Source organism: Bombus pyrosoma, linkage group LG11, assembly GCF_014825855.1.
Source record: "Bombus pyrosoma isolate SC7728 linkage group LG11, ASM1482585v1, whole genome shotgun sequence".
In the NCBI taxonomy this organism is placed as follows: Eukaryota; Metazoa; Arthropoda; class Insecta; order Hymenoptera; family Apidae; genus Bombus; species Bombus pyrosoma.
Genome location: NC_057780.1, coordinates 6,145,333 through 6,161,917, shown reverse-complemented (window position 1 = coordinate 6,161,917; position 16,585 = coordinate 6,145,333). Strand labels below are relative to the sequence as shown.

General features: G+C 34.9%; 3 protein-coding genes across 10 annotated transcripts in view; 2 read left to right on the top strand and 1 right to left on the bottom strand.

Moving 5' to 3' along the window:
• The window catches only part of LOC122572628 (nuclear protein localization protein 4 homolog), a 12,776-nt gene extending 11,540 nt beyond the window's left edge, over positions 1 to 1,236 (bottom strand). The window contains exon 1 of the mRNA XM_043737816.1: positions 139 to 1,236. The gene's annotated coding sequence lies outside the window, so the exon portion shown is untranslated. The remainder of the gene's footprint in view (positions 1 to 138) is intronic.
• Positions 5 to 16,585, top strand: LOC122572630. 8 transcript variants are annotated; one of them, XM_043737821.1, is made up of 13 exons: positions 5,714 to 6,003; positions 7,668 to 7,748; positions 7,860 to 7,983; positions 11,400 to 11,491; positions 13,298 to 13,407; positions 13,664 to 13,786; positions 13,872 to 14,024; positions 14,116 to 14,294; positions 14,397 to 14,699; positions 14,766 to 14,956; positions 15,029 to 15,217; positions 15,722 to 15,778; positions 16,200 to 16,585. In XM_043737821.1, exons 3-13 carry the CDS (start codon positions 7,869 to 7,871, stop codon positions 16,431 to 16,433), a joined length of 1,746 nt encoding a protein of 581 aa, XP_043593756.1. In that variant the 5' UTR covers positions 5,714 to 6,003; positions 7,668 to 7,748; positions 7,860 to 7,868; the 3' UTR covers positions 16,434 to 16,585. The 8 variants fall into 8 exon arrangements, with proteins under 8 accessions (XP_043593757.1, XP_043593761.1, XP_043593756.1 ...); XM_043737825.1 differs by having other exon boundaries at positions 5,715 to 6,003; positions 7,860 to 7,962; XM_043737822.1 differs by lacking the exons at positions 5,714 to 6,003; positions 7,668 to 7,748 and adding an exon at positions 5 to 234.
• Positions 1,533 to 4,406, top strand: LOC122572626 (pre-mRNA-splicing factor CWC22 homolog). Its single transcript, XM_043737811.1, has one exon. It carries the CDS (start codon positions 1,983 to 1,985, stop codon positions 4,197 to 4,199), a length of 2,217 nt encoding a protein of 738 aa, XP_043593746.1. The 5' UTR covers positions 1,533 to 1,982; the 3' UTR covers positions 4,200 to 4,406.

Genomic DNA, 16,585 nt, shown 5'->3' with positions numbered 1-16,585 from the left:
ATATCAATAAAATATTGCAAGATATGGTGTTTTTCCATCACTTTCGTTATCGTGTCGGTTGTTTCCCTCTTTAAAATTCCTTTACACACATGATGTGTAAAATTTACGATTTAACGTCAACGAGAGATATTTGCTCACCAGTAAAATTTCAGTAGAATTTCAGCGATCGCACACTATTCTTCTAACGTTAGCAGGCGATAGATTTACAAACACGGAACTTCGAATACAGATTAGGTAAGTTTCTGTTTAAAAAAATAATGTTATTACACGCTTTTCGATGTTGTATGTATGCACCCTATTTTCTCCACACGAACGAACACGAGAGCAATGTCAGTTATTAACTTCTTAATCCGTACAAAGATAAATTTGGCAGCCAGATGTTGCAATCTTATTTTATTTTTCTTGTTTATTTTCTCTTCCTTTTTCTGTGGTTGTGTCTTTATAATGCGAAAAAAGACAGAACGCGTCTCCTGTGTTTTTTGAGTCACCCCGTATTTGCTGAGTAATGTCTTCCCCTGATATTCGAAACTGTTTCGTGTTATAGTATTGGCTCTCTTGCATTTATTTTCCCAACACTTTCACTTACGCGGATTTCTTTTGAATGTCAAAAAAACAGCACGCGACATAAGTGACATTGCGAAATAATACGATGTATATCCGTGCTATTTCATTTTAAATGGTTGAATTATAAAGATGGGAATCGTAGAACAGCGACACAGGTTGTTGAACCGATCGTAAATTGGTATCCGGTCATGGCCACGGTGGCGGTGGTTGCCAATTACCAGGTGATCGTCTTCGATTATAAATAAAATAAACATTACTGTTTTATCTTTGATTTAATTTCATAACGGTTATTACAAAGATGTACGATGAAAAGGGACGACTAATTCGTTAATCGTTGGGTTATGAGATAGAAAGTAGAAGAATAGTATGGTTATCGAACTAAGATCAATAACTTATTCGACTGATAAGATTTTTATGTATTTATATCTCCAGGTTATTTTTTAACTATGAAAGATTAAAAAGTAGTGGATTAATGTTTAAGTTAAATTTTTTTGAGAAAATATACATGTATGTTACATATTATAGTGTACGAAAAAGATACCAAGTGTTGTATTTTGTACAGGAATTTATATAAATCTTGCGCACCATGAAATGAATAATATCCGTATATCAATTGTAATTTTCATTCACATGTTTTTATTATTTTCTTTTTTGTAAATTAAAACAGCATGTATTATATCTACCAATAAAAACAAGATTTCATTCTTAAAAATAATGTGCATATTTTATTTCAAACTAATAAATATTAATATATGATGTATTTAATCGAATATTTTGGTTTAGGTTATATTACCTAAATGTTAGGTTATAGCACGGTTGTACTGCACGGTCATACAGGTTTCGAAACTCCAGTAGAGGGGATAAGGCTCTTAGGCAACCAGAAAATGTTTCTCAAGTAAGGCGCCTCAATCGATTTGTTGGACTTCGTCATGCAGCGCGCCCTGTACCTGCAATTTGCAACACGACCGTGTCTGTAATTGAACTTTATTCTATTATATAAATTTACATTTATGTAAATAACATTCTTTTGTACTACATGAAATACTGTATATTGAAGAAATTGAAGAAGGTTATGGAAAGTAATTTAACTTCTATTCTTTATCTTCAACGGTAAGGTGGCGTTAGATGCAAAGGTTTAACAGTCGGTCTCAGCGTTATGGTCTCGATTGATAGCGGCCGATTTGTAAAGTATCCCTCTCGATATTAGGAGTCTTATCCCCACCACAGGAGTTTCCAACTTGTGTTTACGATCGTCCAACGTGGACAGTTTCGTCCAGTTTCGTTTATGTTTTGGATATGATATATCTATGAGTGTCTAAAGTTGTTTATATGTTCATGTTCATTAGTATTTGATACATATGGTGGATCATATAGTACTAGATAAACAATTATAACTTGAACAGAATTATAATTTGAAAATGAAGAGATCACACTCAAAGACGAAAGAGACGAGAGAAGATTATAGACATTCAAGGGATTCCGATCGAAGCCGAGATCGAGATAAAACTCGTGAGCGTAACCGTGATCGTGATCAAGAACGTGATCGAGATCATTATTATTATGATAATAGGGATAATAGAAAGAATGTTTCTCATAGGAGAAATCGTGATTTCGAAGAAACCAATAGAGAAGAGCGGTCATACGAACGACATAAATTAAGGAAAGTAAAAGATCATCGGGAGGCAAAGGAAAATAAAAAAAAGCCAGAAAGGAATAAAGTTACAGATAAAGAAATGGAAAAAGAAGAAACAAATGCTTCAGACGAAGCAAGACAAAATCGAACAGTTGAACTTTTAACATCAAGAACAGGTGGTGCTTATATACCACCTGCAAAGTTACGAATAATGCAAGCTGAGATCACTGATAAATCAGGAGCTGCATATCAACGCATTGCATGGGAAGCCTTAAAAAAATCTATACATGGTTATATTAATAAAGTTAACGTCAGTAATATTGGACTTATAACTCGAGAACTTTTAAAAGAAAATATTGTTAGAGGTAGAGGTTTGCTCGCTAGATCTATCATACAAGCTCAAGCAGCATCACCAACCTTTACATCTGTTTATGCAGCCCTCACTGCAATTATTAATTCTAAGTTTCCGAATATAGGAGAATTAATATTAAAACGTCTAGTAATACAGTTTAAACGTGGTTTCAGAAGAAATGACAAACCTTTGTGTATATCTTCAGGGACATTTATAGCACATTTGGTAAATCAAAGAGTAGCACATGAGATTGTGGCTTTAGAAATTTTGACTTTATTGGTAGAAACACCAACAGATGACTCGGTAGAAGTAGCAATAGCATTTTTAAAAGAATGTGGCATGAAATTAACAGAAGTTTCTAGGAAGGGTATTGAGGCTATATTCGAAATGCTAAGAAATATATTACATGAAGGACAATTAGATAAACGAGTTCAATATATGATTGAAGTTATATTTCAAGTTAGAAAAGATGGATTCAAGGATCATGAAGCAGTTCCAGAAGAACTTGATCTCGTAGAAGAAGAGAATCAATTTACTCATTTAATAACATTAGATGAAGCAACAGATTCTCAAGATATATTAAATGTATTTAAGTTTGATGCAGAATATATTAATAATGAAGATAAATATAAAGAATTAAGTAAAGAAATACTAAATTCAGATGTCAGTGGTTCAGAAAGTGAAGAAGAAGATGACGAAGAAGAAAGTTCTGATGAAGATAGTACCGCTGTGGCAGAAGGGAAAGAAGACATAATAGTAGATAATACAGAGACAAATCTAACTGCGCTCAGAAGAACAATATATTTAACAATACATTCATCGCTTGATTTTGAAGAATGTGCACACAAATTAATGAAAATGCAACTAAAACCTGGTCAAGAAACTGAACTCTGTCATATGTTCTTAGATTGCTGTGCAGAAATGAGAACATATGAAAAATTCTTTGGATTGTTGGCCGGTCGGTTTTGTGCCATTAATAAGATGTATGTCACACCATTTGAGCAAATTTTTCAAGACTCGTATCATACAATACACCGTCTAGATACAAATAAATTACGTAATGTATCAAAGTTTTTTGCTCATTTACTATTTACTGATTCTATATCGTGGGAAGTATTATCTTGTATAAAATTAACCGAAGAGGATACAACAAGTTCCAATAGGATATTTATAAAAATTTTGTTTCAAGAACTTTCTGAATACATGGGACTATCTAAACTTAATCAACGTGTGAAAGATGTTACGTTAAAACATGCATTCGAAGGATTGTTTCCCAGAGATGACCCTAAAAACACACGTTTTGCAATCAATTTCTTTACATCCATTGGTTTGGGTGGTCTCACAGACGATTTAAGGGAACATTTAAAATCTCATCCAAAACCTGTCATAATTCCAGTATTAGAACAAAAGAGTGAGAGTGCTTCTGATTCTTCTGCAGATTCTTCTCTTTCTAGTTCAAGCGAATCATCGTCATCTTCAAGCTCTTCAACTAGTTCAAGTTCTAATGATTCTGATGTATCTTCGGATGAAGATGTGAAAAAAGGAAAGAAAAAATTGAAAAAAGAACAAAGAAAGAAACAAATGACGAAAGAAAATAAAAAGAAACATAAAAAAAAAGAGAAGGCTAAGAAAATGAAAAAGGTCAAATGAAATTTGTACGTAAAAAATTAAGTGATAAATCTTTTATAGCCTCAATGTACATTTTCAGATTTGTTTCTAACTTTGCCAATATAGTTATGATTATATTGCAGATAGCTCTTATAGTCCAATTAATATGGTAGTAGAGCCTCATTATTATGTATGTACATATGTTCTCATAATATTTTTTAATCTGAATAAATATATTTTTATCAATAATTTTATATGTATTTAATCTCGTATTTGGATATACAGTTACGTTCATTATATCAATGTTTATGACATTATAAACATCTTTTTTTTTATTACAATTTTATTTATTGTACATCTACTAAATCTTCTTATAGCAATAAAGAATGTATGATATAAAAGATAAAGGTAAATGGAAAATTTATAAATAAATATAAGAAAATAATATTTATTTTGTTTAAAGTTTTCTAAACGATTTTAAGAATATTTAACATCATATAAAATCTAACTTATAAAATTTTTACGATCTATTTCAAAATAACCTGTTAATTGTAAAATTTGTTATAAACGAATTCTAAGAAATTATTTTCTGTAACTATATTTCGTTTCTTAAAATAATACAATTTTGTTCCAAGAACCGCTTTTGCACATTAGCTAGAGGGGCAATAATATTTATATCAATATATTTATACAAAATTTCCTTCTGTTTCATTCGTACAGATTAATTAAAAAAATATTTCCTATAATACAAATTTATGTTATTTATTATGAATATTAAATTTTCTTATTTAGAATAATTTTACCAACACCGACACAATGAAGGCATAAAGTGTGCGATGCTTGTTAAGTTCGCCCTGACAATGAACGCAGACTACATACACTTCTATCCGTGTATGTATATAGTGTATAGTAACAAAAATAGCCTTTGTATTCAAAAACAAATCAATAATGGTCTTCGCTACAATTTGAAAATAATTCGGAAATATTTGTATATATTCTATACATAATATACAGTTACATTATATAAAAATATAATCAAATAAAATTTATAAACCAATGTTTATCTCCATTAAAAGGAAATTATTCAGTATCTCTACAGCTTTTTTGAGAAAGTGTTGAAAGGACAGTCGTTTCAGAGAAAAATGCCGTGCTATTTGAAAGAAAGAAATACACTCCTAGAAACCTAGAAATCTAGATCATTGATGACCCACGTTTTTCTAAATTTTTTTAAAACGATTAAAATACGGTAAATTTCACGGACTAACAAATTTTTAACAATGTAAATGATTTATATAACATTTTCAGAAAAAATAGGCAAATACAATATAACACTTTGCAAAAATTATTTTTTATGGTACAGTATATTTCAATCTATTCACTGACTCCCAGTGAAAAATATATAAAACTGTGTGTGGCAGTCAACCAATGTGTTAAAATGCGACTTTTGGGGTATTAATGTATTGTGTTATTGGCCGTGATGCCGGTAGGCAGGCGCTGCCTTCGCGCGATGACCCTCTTACCTCTTTACCGTTTCTTCCTGGCAAGTACGACTACCGCGCCGTGTCTCCACGCTGGTCTCTAACTCTGGCGAACATTTCGCCGCGATCAGTTGCATTTGCTAGCCAGTAGCTATCAAGCAGGAGGTGTACATCTCATTTGTGCTGTATCATCGTCCAATACCAATTTTGGTTGGATCATTTTGACGTACCAACGTCAAGTGATCCTACCTCTTACTCCTTTGATCGATTACCTTTCTATTATCCCTAGTTGATATTATCCTGATAATCTATCCACCTGTTAGTAGATTATCGTCAATGAAATATCGTGAATGAAAACAAGAAGATAGGTAAGACATTTTTTAATCGCTTTCTAATTTCTTTACTTACATTCTCGCTTATTAGTTAACCCTATAGTTCGTTCAAATTTCATCTAGTTATTTTTAAGTTTACATTTAATTTAGCTTTTAAACGTGTATTTTTAGCTTTACATTCGTGTTTTGTATGATGTATGATATAGCGATGTAGATAATTTGCGTTAGAAATGTGTGGAAATTTTAAATAGTATAGATACACGTATTTGATTGGTATCAAACTTTTGACAGTGTTTTGTTTATCATATATATGTGAGGATCTTGAAAGAATACCGCGTTTGTAAGAGCCGCGTAATCAATGAGTTTGAACGTGTTCATGCCAGTCCGTCATGTATTGCTGATTCATCTCAGGATGATGATATATCGAATCTATTATGTGTAATCATCGAGTATGAAGAGTACGTGATTAAGATCTCTCTATTTTTATAATTTCACTATCCATTCATCGGATATATTTATATATATATATATATATATATATATATATATATATGTTTTTGATAGGAACTATGAAATTATTATAAATAAATTCCTTATTGAGTATTGTATTTGAACATATTACTGCAATAAATATGGCTTAAAACAGCATTAAGTATACTTTTTTTTATGTACGAATATGAGAAATAGGAATATGAAAAATTATTTCTAGCGTATTAAGAACTGTACGTTAGCTATCGGATAGTAACTTGCCAACCAGCTTTTATTACAAAATTTACATATCAAGTGATTCGATAAAAACATAAATGAATAAATATCGCCATAGATCTACGTATATTATATCGGTCGTGAAAAATAACAATAAGATCAGGTGGTCTAATATTTTTAGCCGGTAGTGTAGGTGTGAATTGATCTTGCGCACACTGTGCGCTCCATCTAATGCGGGATGAGAAAAGTGTCAGCCGCGAAACAAGGCTTCTAAACTTGTCTATCAAAGTGAATGATTTCAGTTCTATAGGGCAATCAATATACATATTTAAGTACGTTTTGTACTTGTTACATCCATTAGAGCGAGTATAAGAAGATCCGTGTAGAAAGATTTAAGTAATATTCAAAGTTCAGCGATTTACGAGACTCGTTCACGACCATGACTTTTCTCACTCGACTGTGACAAAAGCTGAAGCGTCGATCGAATTAGATGGTTTTTTTGATTGGTTGGTGATTTTGTACCGACCAATCAGATTCGATTTTCATTTGTTTGATGTGATAGCACATTCTCGATCATAAGATACGATAAGATCTTATCAATGATACGAAAGTTTACGCGGGAAATATATACCGATCGAACAATCTATGAAATAATTATTACTGGTCGCAGACTTTTGTGTAAATTTATATTTTTATAAATACAAGTAAAGATGTAGAATTTAGATAGAGATTTGTTTCACCTACTAAAAATCATGGCGTGCTGTTTACAATGAACATTTAATGTATTTTTGCATCTTTAAATTTCGCATAAATACATACAAATCTGCAATCTGATTATTATTAACTCTGCCGTTCTTCTCATTTCTGTATGACTCGAAATTAACATTATATTTCAATAGAGGTTATTAAAATATAGCTAGCTTTTAAATATTTGATTTTAGTATTCAATGTAATGTTACTACTTCTTGTGTATTCTACGTGTTTTATGAATAAAGTATTCCAAAAAGGGAAGATATCTGGAAAGATACAAACATGAGGACGAAGTAAAGAGAATAACAGAGTTAGATAAAGAATTCGTACGTATTTCTTTATGTACTTGCTGATGTTGAAATTATTTATTAGATTTTTTTTTTTTTAATGAAATGTCGTTTGTTTGAAATAAGCATTTTTATCCATTTCTGTTACAGTTAGGCAAGATGGAAAACGCGGAAGATGTGAAGACAACCGTGGAATTATATATCTATGACCTTACAAAGGGCATCGCCTCTATGATGTCTAGACTCGTCATCGGTAAATTAAAATATCTTTTAGGCAAGTGTGATGCATGGTGTTTTGGCATCGAAATATAACAAAATGATGAATGATTATTACCAAGAAAAATATGAATTACTGGCCTCGTTCGTACCACCTAGGCTGTGTTGTGCGTTATTTAAAGGTACATTTCAGCGTCTTCTTCTAGTTCGTATGTGCGAGGTAAACAGGAACAACTAGGTATTTTTGTGCCATAAATATCAAAAACGACATACGCAAAATTCAATTCTCCATTTATTAAAAATACACACGGATCACAACTGAATGATGTAACCGATGACTACATTGATGAATAATTTATTGTCAATGATTCTTCAATGAATAATTTACGAATGAAAATATTGCTCAGGAAAACTAACAATTAACGATTATCAAAATATTTTATTAATATTATTAATACGTGACTTGTGAATTTTATAAAATTACAGTAGTATAAGTATTCTATTAGTTCAGTAATTGCAATAATTAAAACTTTCCTTTTGTTTCCGGTAAAGAGTATTAAGCTTGAAATGAGCTCCGTATTCTAAAAAACTCTGATTGAATATTAAAATTTACAAATTTCCTTTATGGTTGGGTTATTAATAACGAATAAACAATTGAAGCAAATTCGACAAATACGCCGAAAGTTATCTTAGAATAGAGGAATTGAAAACTGTACCGTGCAATCTTCGGAATCGAAGCAATTTAAAGAGGAACAATCATAGAAATGAAACGAATCGTAGGGCAAAGGTAACTTGGCACAGGCGTGTTCGTCATTGGGACCGTCATTAGATTTGTTGTTTCGTGTGATCTTAATTTATTCTAAATTTGGGATACTGAGTACAGCGCTGGGAGAACATTTATAGTCAACATTCTCGTTGTTTTCAAATTTATACGCCTATTACCTCTCATTATTTTCCTCGTTATTTTATTATTTTCTTTTTTTTTTTTTTTGCTAACTGTTCTATTTTCATAAATTATGATTGTTCATTATTCATTATTTTTCAGTAAAATTAAGTTCGTGTCATATTACAAACGATCTTCTTATTATCGCACAATCTCATATCTTGATGAGGCTAACAATAAGATGTAATATCCAATGAGGAATCATCAATGGAAAGTAAGGTGAAACAGAAAGCTCAAAGAATCTATTTGAAGAAAATTTGGGCGCATGTTGCGGTACAATGCGGAAGTAACGAGAAGAAGGAAGGGAGAAAGCGCTCGATTCGAACGAAATTCCACGGAAAAGTTGTAAAATACAACATACGCACACGTGTCTCCGCGAGGCGTTTACGTCATGTATCCAAGGTTCGTTCGCCACTCACGATCAGTCGCCGAGCTTGCGGATCTATTTTCAGAAGCCACTACTTGTAATTGTTCGCGAGCTTGGTATTTCACACTGCACGCGATTCTCCTTACAAACAAATAAATACGCGGTTTGTACTCTTATCTGCGCAGAGCACTGCGAAAACGAATCATAAGAACGAAGTTCAGAGACTGAAAGCGGGAATGAAAAATGTTTAACGTTACGTGTTGCAGATGTACTGTGAAAATAATAAAACGGGGGCCGGACAATACGGAATAACAACAAAGGAGAATAATGATGTTCGTTAAATCGAATAAAAGAGCGCACAGTGAAACGAAATTCATTTTGCAATTTATTTCTCTTTTGTTAGCCAATCGATGTGTAAACGTATCGCAGTTATGGATCATAAATATGTTCATCGTTTCGTACTATATCTCGTTCTATGAATTTCTTCAATACTTATCGAAACTCCAGAATAATTAATTGAGTTAACGTTAAATGAATCATTAAATATTTTTCGTATTTATCGCGATAGGTTTGTAGGCTACTATGTTATGAAACAAAGTTTGTTTCTCTTTATATTTGACATAAACGAAATATCAGTGTTACGTAATAATTTCAAAGAAATATACTTCGTTTAACTATATTTAACGTATTGGAAGTTTGTTCTTAAATTAACGGAAAGTCAGTGAGAATTAGTTAGGATCGGTGAAATGTTGCATAATCTCTGAAAGTGGTGAATTGTCGAGCCGGACGGCTGTAGCAGCTATTTCTCGCGGTTATTTCACCACGACGACCCTCCCAGAAACGCGTTGCAATAAGATAATCGCGGATGTGCTTAGCTATTCCCGCGATGAGAAACTAGGTCGAAGGAGACTCGAGCCGACGATTACGAGCCCGAACCTCGTCCAAGCAAACTGAGATTGCACTTTTACGAAGCGAATTTATGCGGCAAGGACTTGGCGCGATATTATCGTATCGCGCGAAGAGTTCGTTGGTCCTTGAGCGGTATTATTTACCGCGATCTACGAGTTCACTTGGTCATATCGATGCCAAAACACAAGTATCTTTGCATCAGTGTAACTGATACTGTAAATTCTGTCGCTGATACAACTAACTTTATGCAGCACGTAAATTAAAATAACGATTAATTTTTTTATCTTTCTCATTACTAAGGCATATTATGGTAAACAAGATTCTCAAAACTATTTCCTACGTTAGCGCTTTTTATAATATTTATACGTATTTGATCTGTCGTTGCAAGTATGGCTTTTCTAGATATGTACTCACCAGCCACTGTTTTCACCGATAACTATTCACCGATACCAGGCTTGATCGACGACAGCTTTAACCGATAATAACAGTAACGATACAACAACAGCAATGATTCATACAGAGTTTAACCAATTGTTTACAGCAAGCCCGAGCGAAGTATGAGTTCGGTTTAGAATATTAGGGTATTAGAGTATTACATCAGTCTGCGATCAGTTTTGTTCACCTAGGGAAGACGTATCTCGATCATTATTGTTATCGGTTAATATCCGTCGTCGATTAAAGCTGTTGTTGGTGAAAATTGTCAACCATCAAGTCCGGTGTCGGTGAATTGTTCCCGGTAAAAACAGTGTGGATGAAATCTATGTCGGTGATCTCAACGAGACCGGTGCTAAAATTATCAAAATATGACTGTACTAATTTCGATGTAATATTAGCATAACTAGGCCATTCCAAACATTCGCAATGCAAGACTTCTAATGTTCTAACTGTCCACCTAACGCGTGCACTGCGTAAATTTTGCATCCAAGTCGACGAACGATATCGCGACGTCCGTAAACAATTTTATAAATGAAAAGTCACGAAATCTTGCGGAGAAGCTTCTTAGAATAATTCACGTGCAAAGCGAAGATGGAGAATTCTATAACATAGGTGTACATCACGCACAGAGAAATCTGCAAAGCGTCAGAGTATGGTATAGATGCTAATAAAAATTCGATCAGCGCTAAAGATACTGAGACAATTTGCATGCATATTTGAAACAAAATTCATTTGTTCGTAGAAAACCGAATACATTAAGATAAATTATATAATCGATAAATGAATACTGATAATAGAAAACATTGTTATCCACGCGTAGGTCAACACGTAGAGGGTATATGGCACACGGCGATCGTTGCTTACGGAAGAGAATACTTCTTCGGCCCATCTGGAATTCAAACTGCTCGGCCCGTGAGTATATCTCTGCATAACTATAGAATTATTTACAAAGGACAAAGAAAGAAAACAAGGTTGTTGAAGCGACGTGTAAATGAGAATATTATCAATTGATCGATGAATATCCACGCGTACGATACGAACGATTAAGCGTTAAGTTACTCAAAATGCATCTCTCCATCGTCGAAATGGTGACCTATCGGGCCACGCGCTAGTAGTAGTGGCGAGTCATTCTGGCCATACGATACGCTAGACACGGAGTGGGTACTAAATTTGGTCTGGTTGAACCTAAAAATAATTCCCTCAAGCTTTACTTCGCTCTCTTTCACTCCTCTCTCTCTTTCTCATGGCTCCTTCCATCCCATGGCCCTATCGTCTAGATTTTACGAAGGCGAAAGCTATCGGTAAGTCTCTTCTCGGCTCAGCAGGATCGATCCGTTAAATCTTCTGCTGGTAGTCGTGTATAACGCTGCTCGTCGATCTCTCAGCGCACGAAAACAAAAAATGCTACCATCTTGTGAAAGCCTCTGGTTTCCACCATCTATATTTAGCAACGGATCGAAACGTACTTGAAACGAGCCATGTTTTCAAATTCAAATTTCTCGAACTGAGATTGCAAGTCGAAATCGAGTGCGTGAAGTTCGTCGAGTGCTGGAAACTAACTGTAAGTTGCGCAAATGTGATCGAGAAGTTGGATGCAAGAGAAACGATGCGAAGATAGATCGACGATCTACGATCAAGTTTAATGTTTTCCAAGGTTCGATCGCGCATCGTTGCCCGCTCGTTTCTCGTCGTTCGTCGTTCATCGCGCATCGTTTTACTTCACTGTTGAACGACCGAACGAACGAACGAGCTACTTGACCGTCGTTAACATCGACGCGACCGTTACTGCGGTAGACGATCAGCTGGCAGGTGTTGTTTGATGTGCACAGTAGACACGACGTCATAAGTAAAAGCAAACCGAAAACAGCGACGACGAAGAGCGTGCGCGCTGCCTGCCATGCGAACTCGAATATCGTTCGTTTATCTTGAGTTACGGTTGCCGGCTGCGTGGCGTCGAATCTCGAGGTGCCGCGACGCCAGTTCCTATTCGAGTGGTTCCTTGACGAGAAAACGGTTCATCGCGCTCTTACCGATTCCGCTGTCTCTTTGATCTTCCGCTTCTATCTCCCCATCAGACGTGACATCGTTCTTCTCGCACGACTCGACCAGGTGCGAAATAATTTTAGTATGCTTCCAACGAAAGCAAACTCCAGTGTTGTACTATTTACGGTGATTATTATCATACGCGTTTGTTGTTAACTCGGATAAATTAATTTCCAATTGATCGTTTTCTTCGTGTCAATCGTGATAACTTGTATCGTTTACTTTTCACTCACTTTAATAATTGTACATATGTATTTGTAATTAGTTGGATAGTTACACGACGTACATACGTTAGGTTCGTTTCAATATCCATTCGTTGAATTTCGTTCGATTATGAAATTTCTTCGAGAGGCGTCGCTTCCTGTTGATCTTTCTCTTTGCGCCACTTTCGGCGTCTCCCGTTCTCTTTTTTCTCTCTTTTATTTGGCACATACTTTCCTACGTTCTGCTGCAGAATGCAACACCGATACACTAGCCGTGGGCGGTTATTTTAAGCGTTTCTTACAGGGAAGCGCAAGTTTGTCGTACTTCTAAAATTACGTGCACGCTAATGCCAGAGGGGGTGGAAGCGCACTCACCGCTGAGCCGGCTGTCGCAAAATTGACATTGACGCGTTTTTCACCAATTTTTTCTTCATCAGCCATCGCACGCGGTTAATTTCACTCTCTATTTCAGGGTGGCACAGTGTTAGGGGAGCCGCACAAAGTGGAAAGAATCGGCGAAACATATCTGCCATATTCTGTCTTCTTCGAATACATAAACGGCTTGGGAGTGTCTACGTTCGCGTGAGTTATCATCGAATAAAGTAGAATTTAAGCGTCCGAAAATCGAAATAAATCAATAAGAATAAGAAATAAGACAGATTGTTTTCATTATTCATTACATTGTCTGATTAATTTTACAATTTTCCAAATAATTAAACACAGTACAACTAGATACAAATAACAAATAGCGTTCATTTTATATCATTATATCATTAATTACTTTATTACTTATTTACATTTATATTTACTATGATTGTTATTTGTTGTTAAATTACAGCCCGGGTACTTACAACCTCTTCAAACATAACTGCAACAGCTTCACAAACGAAGTCAGTAATTTCCTAGTGGGTCAAGATATTCCCAAGTACATCCTAGATCTGCCGGAGGAAATACTACAGACGTACGAATTATTATCCGTTAAATTTGATACTTTCCTCTCTTCTCCCCTTGATTTTCATTTCTTATTAAAATTGAAATTGTTTTAGACCGATTGGACAACAGATTGGAGGACTCATAGAAGGTTTGTGCAGTAGCGCGAGTAGAGCATTTATAGTTGATCCAACATTCCTTGAACCAAGAAATCATAGAGAGGTTTCGCCGGAATTTCAACTTTTAAATGAGGCTATCGAAGAAGCAAGGTAAAACGCTTTTCGCGTCTCGTTTATTAGTTTTCGTTTCTTTGCCTTTCTTGTTGTGGCCGTCTTTAGTACGATGTAACTATTATGGCAGATTAAATTCAATCGCGCTAGAAGAAAGGAGAAACGAGATCAACGAGAAACTCGCGAAGAAAGATAGAAAGAAAAAAAAGAAGAAGAAGGAGAAGAAGCAAAAAGGAAGCAAGGATAGTGGTGCGAGCGATAGCAATAGTACCGGACCCAGTAATTGTACACACATAGCGGAAAGTGAAAGTATATCGATTTCGTAAAATAAGATACATGTATTTCTTAACTGTCTTGTATATTTTATTTACTTTTTCTCTTTATCGATATATTGCATTCATACGAATTTAGGCGCTATAAGTCTGAGCGAAATGCAAGCTTCGAACGGCGAGAGCACGGAGGTGCTACCATCGGACAGAGTGATGCAGATGGAGGAAGAAGAGAAAAAGGAACTGGAAGAAAGGAAACGTCATCGAGATCCTCCCATCGTGTTTAAGGACTCAGTGGACATCAAAGAAGAGTACCAGACGTTGGTCAAGCTGATGGACGGGAAATTGAACGAAGAGGAACGCGTGTGCATAGATGAGCTTCGACAATACGTCTTAGAGAACGAGGGTTCTTGGGCACTCGGAGACAACTTTTTAAATTTCGTAGGTAAGACGATGAAAAACGATATTCTTCGTTGTAAGAGTATGTATCAAAGACAATTTGTGTATTTAGGACGAATACTGTATGATAAAGCTCTGACAAGTGACGCAAGGGTGAAATTATTGAACATACTCTCGGTTGCTGCGTTAAAAGACGACGTAATCTTACTATTGCATCAGGACAGAAGGGAACATATAATTATGAATTACGCTTTTGATATCGATCGTCATCCTGCTGAAGAACAACTTCCTCTTGCACAATTTGTAAGCAAATTAGAATCGTCTGTGTGCATCGATAAATTTAACGAATTTTTAATTTTCAATTATACATTATAGTTGGCAAACATGTTCGAAAACCTTAGTAGTTCAGAATGGTTGTTGTATATATCGGAATGGCAACATCAAACTCAAAATATCAGTAACATAAGGGTAACGACGAAAGTTGCAGTGCATTCGTTGCTTTCCAATTCGGTTGACTTGCAAATTCGTGGTGCCGCTATTATTCACAATCTTGCCTGCAAGGAGGTAAAAACTGTGGTCTGTATCCTTCCTATCCAATTAACAATTTCCTGTTTCGTTTTGATTACACATCTAATATTCAACGTGAAAAGAAAAACAGAGAGAAAGAAAATCTAATTCTTCAGTGCGCAATTCTAAGATAAAATAACGTGTAGTTTGCAGTGTCGCATAACGAACGCTTTTACTATCACTCTTTAACTAATCCAACAAACAAAGTGACGCTTTCTTTCTCGCGAATAGAAGTGCTGCCTTTATTAATAAATTAGCTGTACTTATAAAGGTATTAGACCGTGAGAGGTACTTTAACCATGTATCAAATTTGGTAACTGATTCACGGACGAGCAACGATATCATCCCAAAAAACGATTCCCTATTATAAATAGCTATGATTCAAGTAATATATAAATACGTTTTCTCGTTGCTCGTTTGTATTTGTATACATGTATACAATGTTGCGATGCAGTTGGAATTAATGGATACCTATCGAGAGACCGGATACTGTGTTTTCAGAAAATGAACAAAAGCAAAAATCTGCGGCGACTTTTACCAAAAGGCAGCATTTCTAAGGTACTTGTCTGAACATGTATGTATAATTTAAACGCACGTTACGGTAAGTCGTCCATCACAAATTTACGATTTCATATCCATGAACTGCGCAAATGCACATTTTATCAGTTGGAATAATATGATTTAAATAACCAACCGTACATTCACCGTCATCATCGTTGTCATCATTATCATCCTCGTCATCGTCGTCGTCGTCATCATCATCGATTTAATTTTGCATCATTATACATACATCGAATAATCAAAGAAAGCAGCGTCAGTTCGGATATTAATTTGTTTATATCTATCCTTTTCGAAGAGCGAGGAAGTGGACCTTTTTTTTATTGTTTAGCATTTTCTATCTGTCGTTTTGCAGTCTTCGATGTGTAATTAAACAATCGTGATTTCATTTTAATCGTCTTTCGTTTTATGAAATGCATAGGTGTTCGATGATGTCGCTGTAGAATTGACAATGGCACTGTTGCAATATTTCAATGGCAGCCCTGCTGAAGAACAGTTGTACGCGTGCATGAAGTCATTGGCACGTTTTACGCAGATCAGCGGCCAAGATGTACCGCAACTTATACAAATGATTGGGCCCGAACCAAACAAGTTTCGCGGAACGTCGGAGAGGATCGACGAACAAATCGATCAGGTTAATAAGAAGTTGCGTTAACGTGACTCGCAATTCGACTCGCATTAATAAGAAATATTGTTAAATTCCAAAGTACGATGCTATCGGGAAACAGATTAATTGTGTTATAATTGAATTTTTACATAGAGATTTTATTGAAATTACCTGAATATAGCATATTATTATAATTATTA

Excerpts from the sequence above, each read along its gene's own strand:
- LOC122572626 (XM_043737811.1), top strand. The coding sequence starts at position 1,983 with ATGAAGAGATCACACTCAAAGACGAAAGAGACGAGAGAAGATTATAGA.
- LOC122572630 (XM_043737822.1), top strand. The coding sequence starts at position 7,869 with ATGGAAAACGCGGAAGATGTGAAGACAACCGTGGAATTATATATCTAT. Across the intron at positions 11,492-13,297 it reads GAATTCAAACTGCTCGGCCC|GGTGGCACAGTGTTAGGGGA; the intron begins GTGAGTATATCT and ends TCTCTATTTCAG. Across the intron at positions 14,700-14,765 it reads CAACTTTTTAAATTTCGTAG|GACGAATACTGTATGATAAA; the intron begins GTAAGACGATGA and ends TTGTGTATTTAG.